General features: G+C 42.4%; 1 protein-coding gene across 17 annotated transcripts in view; it reads left to right on the top strand.

Moving 5' to 3' along the window:
- The window catches only part of MYO5A (myosin VA), a 103,310-nt gene that overhangs the window by 44,383 nt on the left and 41,888 nt on the right, over positions 1 to 17,039 (top strand). For all 17 annotated transcript variants that reach the window (XM_040600939.1, XM_040600937.1, XM_040600938.1 and 14 more), the window contains 10 exons: positions 197 to 353; positions 3,908 to 4,051; positions 4,814 to 4,895; positions 6,406 to 6,513; positions 7,001 to 7,107; positions 9,572 to 9,837; positions 10,405 to 10,486; positions 12,904 to 13,044; positions 13,841 to 13,966; positions 16,086 to 16,169. In XM_040600939.1, coding sequence (XP_040456873.1) covers positions 197 to 353; positions 3,908 to 4,051; positions 4,814 to 4,895; positions 6,406 to 6,513; positions 7,001 to 7,107; positions 9,572 to 9,837; positions 10,405 to 10,486; positions 12,904 to 13,044; positions 13,841 to 13,966; positions 16,086 to 16,169 — 1,297 coding nt within the window. The remainder of the gene's footprint in view (positions 1 to 196; positions 354 to 3,907; positions 4,052 to 4,813; positions 4,896 to 6,405; positions 6,514 to 7,000; positions 7,108 to 9,571; positions 9,838 to 10,404; positions 10,487 to 12,903; positions 13,045 to 13,840; positions 13,967 to 16,085; positions 16,170 to 17,039) is intronic.

Genomic DNA, 17,039 nt, shown 5'->3' with positions numbered 1-17,039 from the left:
TGAGCATCCTGGCTGCAGGCAGTCCAGTCAGCCATCCAGGCAGCTTGGTCACTAACAGCCTTGTTTCTGCCACATGCATTTACATTATTGCTGTATTGCTAACATTTATGGTGGAAGGGTTGTTGCCAAGCTGGGGAAACAAAAAATACATCTCCTTGAGAGGACAGCTGGTGATTAACGTGTCTTTGTGTTTCAGAGATGAGCGAAATCAGTCAATCATTGTCAGTGGGGAATCTGGAGCCGGAAAGACCGTCTCTGCTAAGTATGCCATGAGGTACTTTGCCACAGTCAGTGGATCTGCCAGTGAAGCCAATGTTGAGGAGAAAGTCTTAGCCTCCAACCCCATCATGGAGGTAAAAGAGCTACTGCACTAACCCTCACCCTCCAGCTGCAGTCATTATTCTGGGGCTAACATAAGCATTCAACAGAGAGAGCAATCCATACTTTTTTTGAGGAGCAAAGAACCTAGAATAAATATATTTTAAATTTTTGGGTTTAGTCCACTTACCAGGTGGTGCTTCAGGCATCATTTTATGTAGTATTTATGAAAGACTGAAAGAAGGCGGGAGGTAATGTTTCAGTATTGTTAAGTTATTCACATAATAAAGTAATTTTGATATGAATACTACTTTAAATGCACATGTGCATGCCTATGGAAAACCTAAGAAAATGCTTCACACAACTGATGCTTTGGCAGATATTTAGCGACTCTGCAATAGTGTGAAGTATTAGTGGACAGACATGAGTAAATGGAGTGCATGCAGTGAAACATGAAATGCAAAATGCAGCCACTGTTTTCTTTCTTGGGTATTTTTTAAAATGAACTATGTTTTATTCCTTCTTTCCTCCTGGCATGAGGAGTTCATGATGCTCAAACTATAGGTGTCCCGTCACAGTTGTGTGTGTTCTGTCACAAGGTAATTGTGCCTGGTTTGTGGTGCTGTGTGGTGTTTTGAAACTGTTTTGTGGGATAAAACAAGCTGTGCCCTGATGGGCAGTGGGCTCTGCTGTTGAGGGATCCAAATGTCCAGCCATGGGAGGAAGCTGGGGCAGCTGATCTTTTCCTTGAGCTGCATCTACCCCACTGGGAGCAGCCTGGCCCGGGGCAGCAATGGCAGTTTTGTAGGCGTGAGCTCATCCCAGAGTATTCCTTTTACCGCTCCAGTTTGCAGTAAGCGTCATACCATCCTTGGCCACGTTGAGATTTGGTGCGTGGCTAACAGAACTTGGGGTGCCGAACACCCCCTCTGCCTTCCACTGCATGCCACCGAGGTGGTACCTGGGCCAAGCAGGCGTAGCATCCTCACTGTCTGCTGAGTGACAGTGACGGCGAGAGACTCTGCAGGGGGGGTCTGCAGTCTGCTGTGTTTGCTGGGTGAAATACAGGCTGGCTGCAGGTTTCCCTATGCCGCTTCCTTTGGTCTCAAAGCCTAAAACAAACATTGTTCTCTCTCACTCCTTGGACCCCACCTCCCAATCAGCAGCCATCAGCTCACAACTAATTGTCTGATTTATTTTCCAAAGCAAGGAAATTTAAACTGAGGACTGGAAATGAACTTGCCATCCACACCGGTTTTTATCCACTGAAAAACAATGGTGGTGATTTTTTTAAAAAAAGTTTCTAAGGATAACGATTTCATGAACCTGTATATATCTAAAATTTTAATTAATATAAACATTGTTGTAATCAGATGAAAGTTACCCTTTTAACTTCAAATGCTTGAACTCCAAGCTTTAGAGTGAGTGTTGTGAAATCTGGTGTTGAGACAGACTCTGTGGTAGCAAAATTAATGTTTCAAACTCTTCAGTTGATAAATCAGTAAAAATACAAATTAACACCTGTCAATTTGGAAAAAAAATAAGTAATTCATTTTAGAAACAGGAAAATCCTCATGTCCTAAGTTGATCATAAAGTCTAAGGAGCAGATGGCAATTTTTTTTTTTTAATTTCTATTTGGACAACCTAAATATCAGCGTTTTATGAGCTACAATCATTAGTGTCAGAATTTTTTCTGGCATGATCTTTCCCTGCTAGATACTCTGTAATATCAAGTGAGCATTCTGCATTTCTAGCAACTATTTGAATAATTAGTTTTGTAGTCAATAACTATATACAGTGTTCCTATTGCAACTGTAGAAATTGTCAAGTCTTAAAAAATGTCTTTGTGTGTGGTTTCCTGCCTCTCATGGTTTGTTGTTACCCTGTATAGCTCTGTGAATTGTACAGCTTAGTATGTACTCTGGTAAGCAATCTTATAATGCCAAAGACTTTCTTAACTGTTTTTATGAGTAATACCTTTCAAAGTAATAATTGGTTTCTGAAAATATTGTAATACTATATTGCTACCAACAACAAAATATATCACGGTATCAATGATTTTTAAAAGACAAGAAATCCAGTCTTTGTATGTTCGGTTTGAATGAATTCTCTGTACTTAGAACTGCAGGGAGGCAGTTTGTTCTTACATCCTTCCTGGCAGCTGTTCACCTCGTACCCACCTGGGCACCTGCTGGGTCAGGCGTGCGCACTGCTGTTGCTGCAGGGGGCTTTCTGGAGGTCTGATCCCCACTTCCCATGCTGTACCCTGCTAGCCCACACTGACTCACTGGCCTTTTCTTTACAGATTTGGAATACTGATAGTCAGCATGGCTGTTTGCTCTCATTTGTTTTTCCCAAGTTTTATTTCAGTACAGAGTTCCTGTGAATGGCTACGTGAACTAGGAAACTAGGACATAGGTACAACTCTGTGTTCTTTAGTTATGGTGCACTTCAGACTTAGGTACTTGGTAATATACACCAAGTGGCATTTGACAAAAGGTACTGTGCTGTACCTGAATTACTCCAAATGCCATTCCTTTTGATACAGAGGTATCTTTAGGATGTCTTGGGGAGGTAAATTGCTACATGATGTCTAAAACATGACCTAAATGAGAAGAGAAAATGCTTTTCTTTGAAGTTCAGCATGTTGTGATTTGCATGTCTTGAATTCTGCTATATCCAGCTGGTACATGTTGCAGGGTGAATCCTCACGCTGATGAGGTAAGGCAGAGGTGCACCAAGCCCATTTAGGAACCACAGTCATCATTTGCCCTGGCCATCCTAAGGCCACGTACTACAGAGGAAATAGATTAAATATCATTTATTGTGTGTGAAGCAGTATTGAATTAATCTAAGTACGTTAGGCACGTGGGGCAGCATTGACAATTGCATCTGAGTTGGTAACCAAGCTGCTGTGGAAGGGATTCAGTTTCAGACAAATGACATGAATCTGTACATGTTAACTTTTAGATTATGTTTAAGTACACAGTAAATATTTTATAATGATATCTTTGCAGTAGTTTGGAAATGTGGTTGATTATAGAGGAGGAGTAGAAGTAGTAGTAGTAATAATAATAATAATAATAATAATAATACAGTTGTTAGCTAGACAGAACATAGGGGCTGTGTGCTGGACTATGGGTTTATGTTAGATAGACTTACAGAGGTTGCAGGTACTATAGATATATCTGTACACATGCATATATGAATATATACAGTGTGAAATAATTGTTACAGTTTTATTAAGTCCCTAGAAGAAATCTGGGTGTATGTGAGCATTCTGTTAGACTTTTTTAATGCTTTTAAAAGACTTCAGAGAGCAATAATGGATTTTTAGCTGCAAAATTAAGACTATGTGGAAATGAAATCATTGCTAGGAAGATGAGCTCCCGATCCTGTGTTCATGAAATAACCATATTTTGATGTAACTTTCTGACCAGGCAGAGATCCTTCTTTATTAAATTCTTGATTATTTTGAAACCAGGACAAAATTAATGTTGTTAAGTGTTTATGAGCCATGTAGACCATTAAATAGATCTGGTAAGTTCTAAAAGCTGTTAAACCTTTACAATATGCCTTTTTTTCCAGTCTATTGGAAATGCCAAAACTACGAGGAATGACAACAGCAGTCGCTTTGGGAAATACATTGAAATTGGTTTTGATAAGAGGTATCGCATCATTGGTGCTAACATGAGAACTTACCTCTTGGAAAAATCAAGAGTGGTGTTTCAGGTAACACTGATGGAGTTGTCTTATTGTATATTTGTTTGACTATGCTAAAAAAACAAACAAACAAAAAACTTTTGTTGCTGATATTAGTTATCTCTCCTAAGGGTTTGGTGTAATAGCGTATTTTTAATATGGCACTTGTGGGGAGGGGGTGTGGAGAAGGAAAACCAAGTCAGCTCTTCATTATATGAATTATTTGTAGTTGTAAAATGTGTATTATAAAGGCTGAATATTTAAACATGAAATACTTTCAGCGCACTACTAGATGATGATCTTGTGCTTACAAAATTTACTTCAGAATTATGGTGTTGGTCATGAGTCATACCCTTCTGAGCTGTCTTTGTCCCTCATTTTAAAATTCCAGCTTTGCCTTGGCAAGAAGGATACTCCCCTTACCAGCTTACTATAAATGCTGAGGCAAATGGTATTAGTTATTTTTGGAAAATGAAGAGCCTTTAAGTGTGATCATTTCACCCACCCGTAGAATGCTGAGCTATATTTAATAGTAATCCACAGTTCTGAAAAGTGAAATCATACACTTTTTTTGAAATTAAAATGTCCACATGCTTCTTGCTGGTGAAAATGGATTAAATTAGTCAAGAAGGGGATGGTAGATGCTGATTTATCTTTCCTTCTCCCATGTGGCTTCTATGCTCTTTAAGGTAATGCCAGAGAAAGCATTAAACATAGTAATTCTTTTCTACTCACAGATGTTTCTGGCACTTGTTAAGTTGTGAGAAATAATCAATTCCTTTCTTTTTAAAGGCAGAAGAGGAGAGAAATTACCACATCTTTTACCAACTTTGTGCCTCTGCAGCATTACCTGAGTTTAAAACTCTACGATTAGGTATGAAATTCACATTCATTGTGTTGTGCAATTGAAGGTACAAAGCAGCATCTGTGAGCTTTTTGAGCCATAGAACCAAAAGAATGGCTGGCTTTTAAATTCTAAGCTTTTAAACCTTCAAATACTAAAATACATTGAAAATAACTAAAATGGCAGATCTCAGGCTTTGTGTTTTTTAGATAATACTAAAGTAACAGATTGTCTTATTCTGCATGGTCTGATACACTCCAGTTGTAATCACTAGGACTTACTACGGCCTGGATTCCAGAGTAGCTTTCTGGTGGCGAGGGTGAAATTCTCTTCTTTTGGTCCTTTAAAACTTTTTTTCACAGCTCCAGCTACTAGAGAATTTTACCATTTCTGGTATGAGCACCTGAAAAGTTTATTTTGCATCTGCATACTTTCACTTGGGCTGTTACTAACAGTTACTTTGCCACCTCTGCTAACAGGGTGATCACAAAACTGATAAGTGAAATTTTTCATTTTTCAAATTAAAATGTTGATAAAGGAAAAGTTTCTCGTTTAATGGGAACTGGCACTTCATACAAGAAAGGCATGATGATGACCTTGGGACAGGCAATCACCTCATTGTTTTCAAAATTCAACATGAATTTCAGTGCTGCTTCTGTATTGTTAAAAGTTAGCTTCATAGTGGGAAAACTGCACAGCCTGTTAGTGCTGATTTCTGAAATACTGTTCTGGTTTTAAAGTGTTTCTCTGCTCTTCTGCACCGTTCTGGCACATTTAGGATTTGCATCTGCTGACACAGGAAAGAAAGGAACTGATGTAATTATAACTAAAGAAGCCATTCAGCAGAGTCATCTTACAGCTTTCTTGAAACCTTAGCAGATCAGAAGAAAAGGAGTCTGTTACTGCAGCTGGAAGCGTGGCTACTGAAGCTGTAGGAATTTACACAGTACCTGGGTACAGTTACTGCTCTCCCAGCGAAGCCCAGTGCTGTCCCCAGAGTCGTATGAAGCTATCAGTTCTCCAGCCACGACTTCTCTGCCAGAACGGTTCGCAGATCATAAGATCACAGATCATAAGACTAAACCAGATGACAAATTGGAAACAAGAAGAAAATGGGCAAAATTGAATTTTTAAAATCCTGATGCCATAATGGCATAATGGTATCTGTCATGTCATTCCAAAGGGCTGCTGCTGTCAGCTCTGCACCTACCACTTGGGTGGCTGGCTCAGACTTGGAGAATAATTGCTTCCAAAGTGATCGTTCCACAGGTGTGGAAGTCTGAGCCAAGGTTAGGTTGAGCATATGCTTGAGGGCCTATTGTAGGAACCAGGTAGCTTAACAAAACTTACTCACACTGTTAAATCTTGAAAAAATCCTTCTCCAGAATAAATAGGTCCTATGAGCCAGAAGGCAAAAATATACTGACGTATTTGAAATCATGGATTCTGCCGAGAGCAACTTAAATCATTACACAGCTTTACAGATGTGCTGTGAATTTCTGCATCAGTGTATGTATAAGACTTGTTTTTTCTCTTACAGAGAATGCAAATTACTTCCACTATACGAAGCAAGGTGGAAGCCCTGTGATTGATGGTGTTGATGATGCTAAGGAAATGGTAAACACCAGGCAGGCCTGCACTTTGCTAGGTAATTTGTAAAACACAGTCATATCCTAAATCTGATATACTAGCAAGTGTTTTCTACATTGTTTGTGTGTATTTTCTTCTTACTCTGTTGCGTTTAAAAACAGGGGAGTTTGATAAACCTTGGAAATGAGATATTGTTACCGCATTAAGAAGGTATTTAAATTGCAGTGGAATCACATTATCTAATGTAGGAGGAACACACATATGAACAGAATCAGTGGATTTCCTTGGTGTGGCATATAATGTTGGAGGTCACTGACAGTGCACTTTGAAACAGCAAATTAAATAGTTCATTTTAATGGATTTTTTTTGCGTCTGGTTGTAAAATGTTTTTAATAGAAGTGGAGCCAAGCAGTACTGTCAAATGCCAAAGTCTCTGAAAAAAGCACAGAGTGCTCACCGATTTTCTCTTCTTAAAATTTTTCAACTGCAGCTCATGGTTCTTCATTTCCCTCTTCATTCAAAGCATTCTATTCATCATTTTTCAGGGATTAGTGATTCCTACCAGATGGGAATTTTTCGAATCCTTGCTGGCATCCTTCACTTGGGCAACGTGGAGTTTGCTTCTCGGGATTCTGACAGCTGCACTGTTCCCGTGAGTAGTAGATGAGCTGAAGGGCATGGTTTCTACTCTGGCGGTTCTGCCTTCTGCTTGTTTGCGGGCATCTCTTCTGAAAAAGAGTAGCAATATGAAAACGCAAGCAATGTGTTTATTTCTGATTTGTTAGCATTTTCACAGTTCCTTCTGTGTGGGGTTCAACTACTCTCAGTTTAGAAACTTTAGACAGTACTCTCTGTATTATAACAGGGGCTGCCTTAAATTTGTTCCATAAAAGGTCTACCAGGCAGGCTAGCTTTCAAGTCCCGGGCAGGTGTCTAGATCGTTATGTTCCTACATGAATATGTTCCTGCCCACAGCAAGTGCTTTGCAGGATGGGGTTTTTTAATGTTAAATGCCAAAGTGGCTTAAATAATTGCAAAGCAAATGCTTCACAAAGTCCTCTGGGATGTTGAGACATGAGCATAGGATATACAGATATGATTCACGAGACTCAGCTAAGTGTTGTGGGTTTACCAGTCTTTCTTTACCTTTGCGGAGGTCAGCAATGAGGACTGCATAGTCTGATCTGAAAAAAACCCACCCTCATTCAGTGAGGACCAAGGCTTCTTACTGAAGTCCGTATTCTGGAGATGAGAAACAAAAAGGATCTGACTTGTGAATCCCAGGAAGAGAAGAGTGCCAAGTGACCGGATTCTCCTTTTGCCTTTCCTTGAATGTCTACTGCAGGGCTACTTCATCTTTCTCTATAAAGAGTAGCAACAGTTGCAGGTGGTTTTTTTCTGATTTTAACTCTCAGTCACTTTGTCACAAATATACAGTAGCAGATGCTGGAGCTGAGACAAGAGGCCCTTCATTGGGCCACAGATGATTAGCGTGCCTGGTCTGACACCTTCTGTCCATGGGATCTAACAGATAGCTGCTGTGAAACCACAGCAAGTCTGGCTCCTTGGTGTATCTTGAAACGGTTTTCACTACAAAGAAAGTTTCATTTAATGATCACAGGTAGAAAGCTGATGAGCCCCAGGACATGATGAGCCAGCTTGTTGTTGTAATGGGTATCTCCAATGCAGGAATCCCACTGAATGAGCTAGTACAAAGCTGCAAGTTCCTGTGCAATCCTATCCTGACTTGGTAAATGTCTAGCAAGCGCCACTGAGTATCTGCTCAATGGCATTCGCTACCTGAGCTGTGCTGTTCTCTGACAATAGCTGTGTCATTGCAGAGCTGTGTCGCCATGAAGCGCTGGTGTGGTGATGCAATGGTGGTGCTTCAGGGAGCTCAGCAAAGGGCTCCATGTGAATCAATCAGTTTGTTTAATGTCAGCTTGAGTAACGTTAATGCGACACTCCTTTATGCAGTAGTCATTATTATGTTATTATTCTCTTCTGAGCCAGCTGAAGTGGTATGGCTAAACTGAAAGAAGACATGCTCAGATAACTGGATTTTGGAGGTGTAACAGCACTAGCATGGGACCTGTATGCTGTAAGGACTGGAAGAAGCCCCAGAGAAGTCAGAAGGATGTGGAAATAGGATAAAGCTGATGTACCCTGAAGCTGCCGGGCATGTAGTAACAGTCCCCTGTAATCTGTTCTTGTCAAGACGCCTCTTGTCAGCGTGCTGTTGAGCCACTGGCTGCAAAGTGAACGTGATGAGGAAGCAGTGTTAGGAGAGTTCCTTAGGAGGGAAGACCTGTCTGTCCTCCTTGATTTCTAGCTGTCAATTTGCTTGTTAGTCACGAGGTGTAGTATCTTAACTCATTGAGTGGTGAATGCACTGCACGGATTTTTATGCAGAAGTCGTATATATCCATCTTGGTGTGCAAGACTTACTAGTTGATTTTACCTGGTTAAACAAAGGCCAATTTTTCCCTGGTACAGTCCAATTTGAGAGTTAGAGAACATCATTTGTGTGCTCTAAGCTCTTAATGTTTGTCTCCAGAATTCTCTGAGCACATACTGTGTTAAATGCTGAGAGCAGAGCTCTAAAGCCCTTCCGTACTTCTTCTTCTTTGTTCTTGGCTTGGGCTGCAGTGCCCCGTTGCCCGTCACTCCCTGCCGTGGATGTGTATGAGCAGACGAGAGCAGCGCTCAGGAGCTGTAGTCCACTCTGTCCCCAGCACACAGCTGATGTCCTGTCCTCTGCATTTATCTAGCTTCCTCACTCAGAACTGAGACAGTTATAAGAATGCAAAATATCAAGTCCATCCCTGGGAAGCAAGGTGATTCATTTTTGGGAGGGTTGCAGGTTCCATGTGTGTGGCTTTTTGGTGAACACAAGTATAGTAAAATGCCTTTAGAGAAACTGTGATTCACTAATTTATTTCAGCAATGTGAATGTGAGAAGTGGGTAGGGAACTTGTTACGTTTGTAATGAGGAAGACCTGAAGAAGCTGCTGTTGCTGTTTATTGTTGGATCACTGCAGGCAGTTCTGATTGCACGATTGGATGTGTGCTATTGGTAATACTGTTTCAAGACCTAATGAGATTGTTTTTATTAGCCCAAGCATGAACCCCTCACCATCTTCTGCGACCTCATGGGGGTGGAGTACGACGAGATGGCCCACTGGCTTTGCCATAGGAAGCTCGCAACTGCCACTGAAACCTACATCAAGCCAATTTCTAAACTTCATGCCATCAATGCCAGAGATGCACTTGCCAAACATATCTATGCTAATCTCTTTAACTGGATAGTAGATCATGTGAACAAAGCCCTTCACGCTACTGTAAAACAGCATTCTTTCATTGGAGTGTTAGACATTTATGGGTGAGTCTTTTTGTCAGAGATATGACACCTCTTGCATAACTATCTGATTGCAAAGCATCTTTGTCTTTTATGTAGCGCTGCATGGATTACACAAAACCCCCAAACCCTACCAGCTGCTTATTTCAGCTGAAGGAAGTAGGTGTTTAGTTTTGACATGCTATCTAAGATCTTTGTCTTGACTCTCAGGTTTGACATTTATAGTGGGATTTCAGATCTTTGCTGCTGGTAGTTCCTTTATGTATTGCATATGGGAAAGTTACAAGGGAATTGTCATCTCACGGCTCCTCCAGGGTGTCACTTCTAGAGAGGACAGAGATAACTAACATGCTCTCCAGCAGCATCAGTCCCTTCCCTGTGTTACTCATCCCTGTCCAAAGAGGGAGCATCGCTGAATTGCCCGCACACTCCAATTTGCGATTTCCTTGTGTGCTTCATTGCTTGATTGTGGTTAGTTGTGCCTGGAATAGTACAATGCATTTAACTAGAGGGAAAGAATGTAAAATTAGGGGGTCATTTAATCTGGGTTTTTTTGCTGCACTAGTGATTTTGAGTATCTGCATATTTTAGATTTGAGACGTTTGAAATCAACAGCTTTGAACAGTTCTGTATCAACTATGCCAATGAAAAACTGCAGCAACAGTTCAATATGGTAAGTAGGAAATGACTGGCATTTCCTCTTCCCTTTCCCCTCACCCAAGTTCATTCTGCTAATTGGGTCCCCAGCGGTTACGATGAATTCCTTCAGTCTATTAACCAGCTGTCCTGGCTGTGGGGGAGGGGGAGAGATTGGCTATCTCCTAGAAATAGATTTTATGACTAAGGGCTGCTCGGGGACTGTTTGAAATTCCGATCACAGTAACACTTGTAAGACAGAAGCAGGGCCTGGCAATTAAGACCCCGAGATTGCCTGTCAATGAGAGCACAGTGTGGATGAAGTTGGTGGTAGCGGTGTCTCCATAACCTCCAGCGAGAGCCTGCGCACGGGCAGCGAGGAGCGGGGCTTCACTGCTGCAAACCTGCCGCCCGCGCTTTTCTCTCCTGGCATCATTTTTTGAGGGATTTCAGCCGCATCCTGAAGTTGATGACTGATGCGTGGCAGGAGGTGCCTCTTCCCCCTCCTCCAGAGACATCACGATGTTCTCCCTCTTCAGCCTTAGTGACGTTTGTAATTATATGTCTTACCTACATAATGATGAGGCGAGTTATTTATGCCGGGCCCGTTGCTAGGCTGTGCTGCAGTGCAGGAACGGCTTTGCAGCGTCTGGGCGAGCACAGTGCCCTGGCAGTGCGTGCTGGCCTTCGCCCCACGGCAGGGATGCATGCCGGCCAGCCAGCCGGCCTCCAGCCCCCGCGTGCCCTCTCCCTGCCGCTCGGGACACAGCCGCCTTCGGCTCCCTAAGTGGGATGTCATAACTGCCAAGCGCAAGGTATTTCGGAGTTCTCTGAGCTCCACAGCAAAGACCTAGTCTGTAAGGGCTGTAAGGGTTTGCTGCTTTGCTAAAGGTCCCTGGGTTCCCTTCCTTCTCACGCTGTTGCTGTAAGTGCTCATCTAGTGAAGGATGGGGCACAGCGGGGCTTCGGTGCGGGTGCCCCGCCAAGCTACGCAACCCCGCACCGGTGGATGTGGACCCGTTGGGCTGCTGTGGAGGTACACAGAGTGGAAATTTCTTTAAGTGAAAGCCCAGTGTGTGGTGGCAGCCAGCAAGCCCTCACGTGCTGCTCAGGGATGGCCTGGCCGCCACTGGTGCCTCCGCAGCCTGCCCGCCGGCCCGGCCACCCGCCGTCCGTGAGGAAAATGAGCTCTGAAGACATCTTTCACCACATAATTGCTAATTCCTTTACAGTGAAGAAACGGTTTTATGTTTTATTCCAGGACTTAGGTTGGATACGACTCGCCAGCGAAAGGCTGCCGTTGGCTCTCCTGTCAGGAATTAACTCGGCGTGTAACGCAGCCGTTAAGCGGCGGGGTGGGAATGGCTCCCGCGGGTGCCGTTAGGGAGTGCTGCTTTGGAAAGAATGACGTTAAGCTAATGAAATAAAAGGGATAAACCACTTTGTCAGGGCAGTTGTGTGCTGCCTGGCAGAGCATGGCAGCGAGCTGCAGGGAGGTGTTTGTGTGCTGAGCCCAGGCGTGGCGGGGGCTGGCCCCGGGGGTCCGGGTGCTTGTGGCGGCCCCCAGCCCTGCCCGCAGTGCTCCGAGTTCGGGTCTGCTGCTGGAGCAGTTACTATGCATTAAAATGTAAATGGGAGATAAAACATCATTTAAAATAACTGGAGTCAGCAGTCTTTTTCTTTTTCAAAGAGCGCTTCTGCTATTAAGGCCACAGTTTGCCTGTTTAATATCTTATTATCTTTTTTGCCTCTAGTTTTAATTCATCTCCTATGCACATTTCATGAAAGCTGTGCAGGTTTTTAGTGATAACATTTTTGAGTAAATGTACAATTGTTACAGATCTTTGTACCAGATAAATCTTCCACAGAATTTTGCTTGAAGGATTTCTTGTGCTAGACTCCTAGAGTCATTCTTGCAGGTCTTTGCTGAAGAATAAATTTTAATGTAGTGCGTCATCCCAGAAAAAAAATCAGCAGCCATTTAAGAGAAAATGGAGCTCTGTTCTTGTACAAGGAAACACAAAAGTATTTATAGTGAAGTTTTACTTGAAATAGAGCAGTATTCTTAACTTCAAAATCATAAATGCATGGCACGTCCCACTTCGTAAGTTGCTGTTCCTGAACTTGAGGCTTTTTCTGGGGTTTGTGTTGGGTTTTTTTGAGATAAAAGAGCTTACAGTAATTGTGGGACAATATAGTAAAAAGATAGGGAAAAACAGACGTTATTTGCAGAGAATACGGACAAGTGCTTTAGTTTAGTCTGTTTGGTTTAGGCCAGGAAAATAAGTTAATTTATTTTTCATACGTTTTTTTTTTTACTTGTTAAAGGGTTTATTCAGTTGAACTAGTGTGTCACTTGACAGCCTGGATTTATGGGCCAGGATGATTTCAAGTGAGAGTTGGCTGTATTCTGCATTTTATTTCACAGAAAACTGTGTTCTTTTTGCCCTGTAGCATGTCTTTAAACTGGAACAGGAAGAATATATGAAGGAACAAATACCATGGACCTTGATTGATTTCTACGACAATCAGCCTTGCATCAACCTCATAGAGGCCAAAATGGGAATTCTGGATCTGCTGGATGAGGAGTGCAAGGTGTGTGTTCAAGGGCTTTCACAGAGAAAGAGGTCACCAGCCATCCTGCTTCTGGGGCCTCACAGGGAAAAGTCACCTGCATACAGCCATCCCTTTGGCACTCTGCTGTTGAAAGGATTTGGAAAACATACAAACAAAATTGGCAATTACGGGAAGACAAACAATGGGTTTAGTTGTGATTTCCACGCACACACACACCCCCCCCCCCCCCCATCATATATCTGTGTCTGTTCCTGGGTCTCTGATCAGCCTTTGCTTTGACTCTGGGAACTTTTTGTTTCCCAAGTGTAGCAAGCGCAGGCTTTGGTCCTGTCAGATTTTTCCAAATTGCCTCTCACTTGGTGTCTCACCTTTTGTCTTAGTTTAATTTATGCCAAACCATGTACAGGGGGTGGCGTGTTGCTTCTACTTCACTGGAAACTCAGCCTGGGGTTCTTGTGTATCACAAAGCACCACAAGAAATCTTTAATGAGAGTGGATGAGTTCTGACCCGCTGAGATGCTGCTCAGTCAGATAACATAGCTCTTGGATCCCTGCCTTCAGGTGTGTGACAGTGGAAGCATTATTAGTGTCATGTGTGTCACACAGCAGCTATACCTGCTGCTGGGCTGGGCCTGGTCCAGGGTGTTAGACAGTGCATAGCTGGTTACTGGCTTCCTTGCCCATGGCAGTGCTGGAAATCTGAGGAGCTGGAGATTGAAAGCAAACCACAAAGTGTTGTCCCCTGTCGTCTTAGTTTCTTTTACTCCTGAAAAATTTGCAAGACATTTCAATGGCTGTGTCTTCTCTTTTGTAGATGCCAAAAGGCTCAGATGACACTTGGGCCCAAAAACTATACAATACTCATTTGAATAAATGTGCCCTCTTTGAAAAACCACGTTTGTCAAATAAGGCTTTTATCATCAAGCACTTTGCTGACAAGGTAAGGACTTTTCCTCCGCTACTTCTTTCCGTGGCTTGTGTTGCTGAGCGTGTGCACGGGAGGGGATCCTGGGGTGGGCAGCTGTTGCAGGCAGGGGCTGGGCAGCAGCATCCCTGGCTCTACTCGTCTTCTTGCAAAATTTGTGCCTGCCTGTGCACCCCACCAGGAGAATAAAGTTGATCTGGCAGCAGTGCAGAGCAGAGGCACAATCAAGAGCTCCTGACACATGCTGTAAACATTAACCATCCTTTTTCAAAACTAACAGCCTAGTGTATTTGCAATTCACAGCACAGTTATGCCATGGAAATACACAAAATAGAAAATCATTATCTCACTGCAGTTTTAGCGATGAGCAACAACAAAAGGATGTTGGTTTTGCTGCCATCTGAATGTGCAAGCAGGAGAGAGGGTAACACACCCTTCCCCTGACTGCTGCAGCTGCGTGTGCGGCTCTTACTCTCCTCTCCGCGGGCAGTGAGCAGCGGGTTCTGAGAAGCTGGGTGAGGGGTATTTCAGTGGAGTCCATGTGTTGTTCAGCTGCCACAATACATCAGCAAACTGAGCAACTCCTCGGGTTCAAATAAAATAAAAAAATTTAAAATCCTGTTTTAAGATAATTGTCTTGTTAAACAAAGTAGCTGCCTCAGAATACTGTCATTTTTGCTGAGAAAAGTTCGGAGAAGCTCTGTGATTCTTGCCAGTAGGTCTGTAGGTGCTGGTGGCGGGGGTTGGAGGCCTTTATTTGCCTCCGTTTCTCCCAGGTTCTTGAATTTACGTGTAGAAGAGGGGTCCTGTCCTTGTTGTGTCTAGTGTTACCTTAATGAAAGCAGCAAGGACACCTCTGTAACTGTTCAGATTCATGAGTTCTGTTTTATTTGGTGGATGAGAGAACAAAAATGATTTAATTAATATTTCACACACTGTCCATCACGCTAAACTTCAATACTTGACCACAAGGCTTTCCTATGCCTTAGCTGGGCAGCGAGGGCCAAGGAGCGCCCAAAGTCACTCCAAGCAGGTGTTGGCTCAGCTCTCCGCTCTGATGCACTGCCTGTGCTAAGCATTTTGTGCTTTTCTGTGTGCTTGTGTGAATGCACCCAGGCATCTTGAAGGGAAAAGCAGAGCTGTAGCTGGCAGGTTAGTGACTTCAGTGCCTTGACATCTTCTCTGGGAGAAGGCAAGAGATTCTGCTGCCCTCTCGTGGCTTTGGCCCACGCGGTAAGAACGTCAGTGGTACCCACGGTGATGTTCCGAGGGGGCTTTCAGCCCTGGAGAGATCTGGGGGAGATCCTCAACCTTCTTCCCCCCCCCCCGGAATTTTTTGCAATGTCTTGCAAGAGGGGCTGCTGATGGCTGTCAGTCTGTCTGCTGTGAAAGAACAAATCTGCTGTAAGGGTCTGCTCTTGTATTTTATAGTCTGCGCTTCTCCTGGTACAAGATTGGAGAGTTAGCATGAGACACTTCATGAGAATTAGCATACTTTTGACAATAGTTTTGGGGTTTTGTTCAACCTTGAATTAGGACAATGAAATAAATACTAGGGTTTTGTCTGATTCTCTGGTTGTTTCTTGGTCCAGGAGCCTCTGTGGCCCTGTGATAGGGGATTGTTATGTATTATCACAACATTCAGACTATTTATTGCTTCTGGTAAAAATAGTCTTTCTGAGTACAAATGAGGCATTTTCAGAATAAGCTGCAGGCAGATCTATTATTGCCTCTCAGCTAATGAGATGAGATTTTGTTCTCAGTTGCATCTGGATTTCACACAATTTTGCAGCCCTGATAACTTCAGTGAAGGAGATGCTCGACACACATTTTGATTCTTCACCTTTACGGTAACCATTCAGTCATGCTGTCTTACCACAAGCATCTCTCAGCAGTGAACTATATCTGGTATAATGCAATAACAGTATTCATCTCTGTATGTTTTAACGGTTTATGTTTTACCAGAAAGCACTCTCCGTGAGGAAAATCTGTGTTTATAAAAGATGGACTTCGGAGCTGATATTTTCAACATCCACAAGAATTACCTGTTTTAAATCTGAATGTTACAGCTGCTGAATTCTATGCAAAATATTAAATATTTTAGTACTTACTTTTGTGAAATGATGGTTTTCAGGTGGAATATCAATGTGAAGGCTTTTTGGAAAAGAATAAAGACACAGTTTATGAAGAACAGATTAAGGTCCTAAAATCAAGTAAGGTTAGTATAAGGATGTTTTTCTCTTCTTTTGCAGTTATGAATCATTGACTTAAGGGTCATATGAAGTTTCTTATAAACACAGGAAATATTTCTCCCTTAGCATCAGATCCACTGAAATTGAATATAGTTTGTGTTTTACTTGGCTATCTGTATTAATTTAGAATGTCCTGTAGCCTAATTTTGGTCCATGTAAGATCAGCCTATATTTAGCGACTGATTTCACTGTTTGTGTTTTTTGGATTGTGTGGTTGGGGTTTTTTTTGATTGGTTTGGGTTTTTTGGGTGAGGTTTTGTTTGTTGTTTGTTTTTTTTTACTTTCCACAAAACTTAGCTGTATTTTCTGCAGAGGCATCAGGGAGTTCTAATATACTACAGTAGTATAAGAAGGGTTAAGAGTTAAGCCCTTAATTTTGTAATCTGAAAACAGAAGCTCTTTGCTAATGGCCTGACAATTAAACAGAAAATTTCTGGAGGAGAGACAAGTTTTGTTTCAAAAGCAAACTGAGGGAGGAATGAAATGTGTAGACCCTCATGACACAAACCAGAATTTACAGAGACTTGCTGTCTTGATATCTATGAAGGAAAGAAAACGTCTGAATTGAAAAATACTGCATGAAGGAGTATTATAGAACAGGCCTTCAGTGGCATCGTCTGCTTTTTTTAATGGCAAAAATGCTAGTTGTGCTCTTCTGAAATGTAAAGGCAATTAACTTGACATTGTGCTGTGATGGCTGTTGGGAATTTGCTAGCGCTGATGGCCCAGGAAGCTGGGTATCAAGGACAGGCTATTTAAAATCACGCTAGAAAACCAACATTTTTCTCTTCTGTTTCTATTCTGAGCAGGTATGTGAAGCTAAATGATTAAAACAT

Source organism: Falco naumanni, chromosome 7 (assembly GCF_017639655.2).
Source record: "Falco naumanni isolate bFalNau1 chromosome 7, bFalNau1.pat, whole genome shotgun sequence".
Taxonomy (NCBI): Eukaryota; Metazoa; Chordata; class Aves; order Falconiformes; family Falconidae; genus Falco; species Falco naumanni.
Note: the sequence above shows the minus strand (reverse complement) of the source record. Positions and strands in the feature narration are given on the sequence as shown.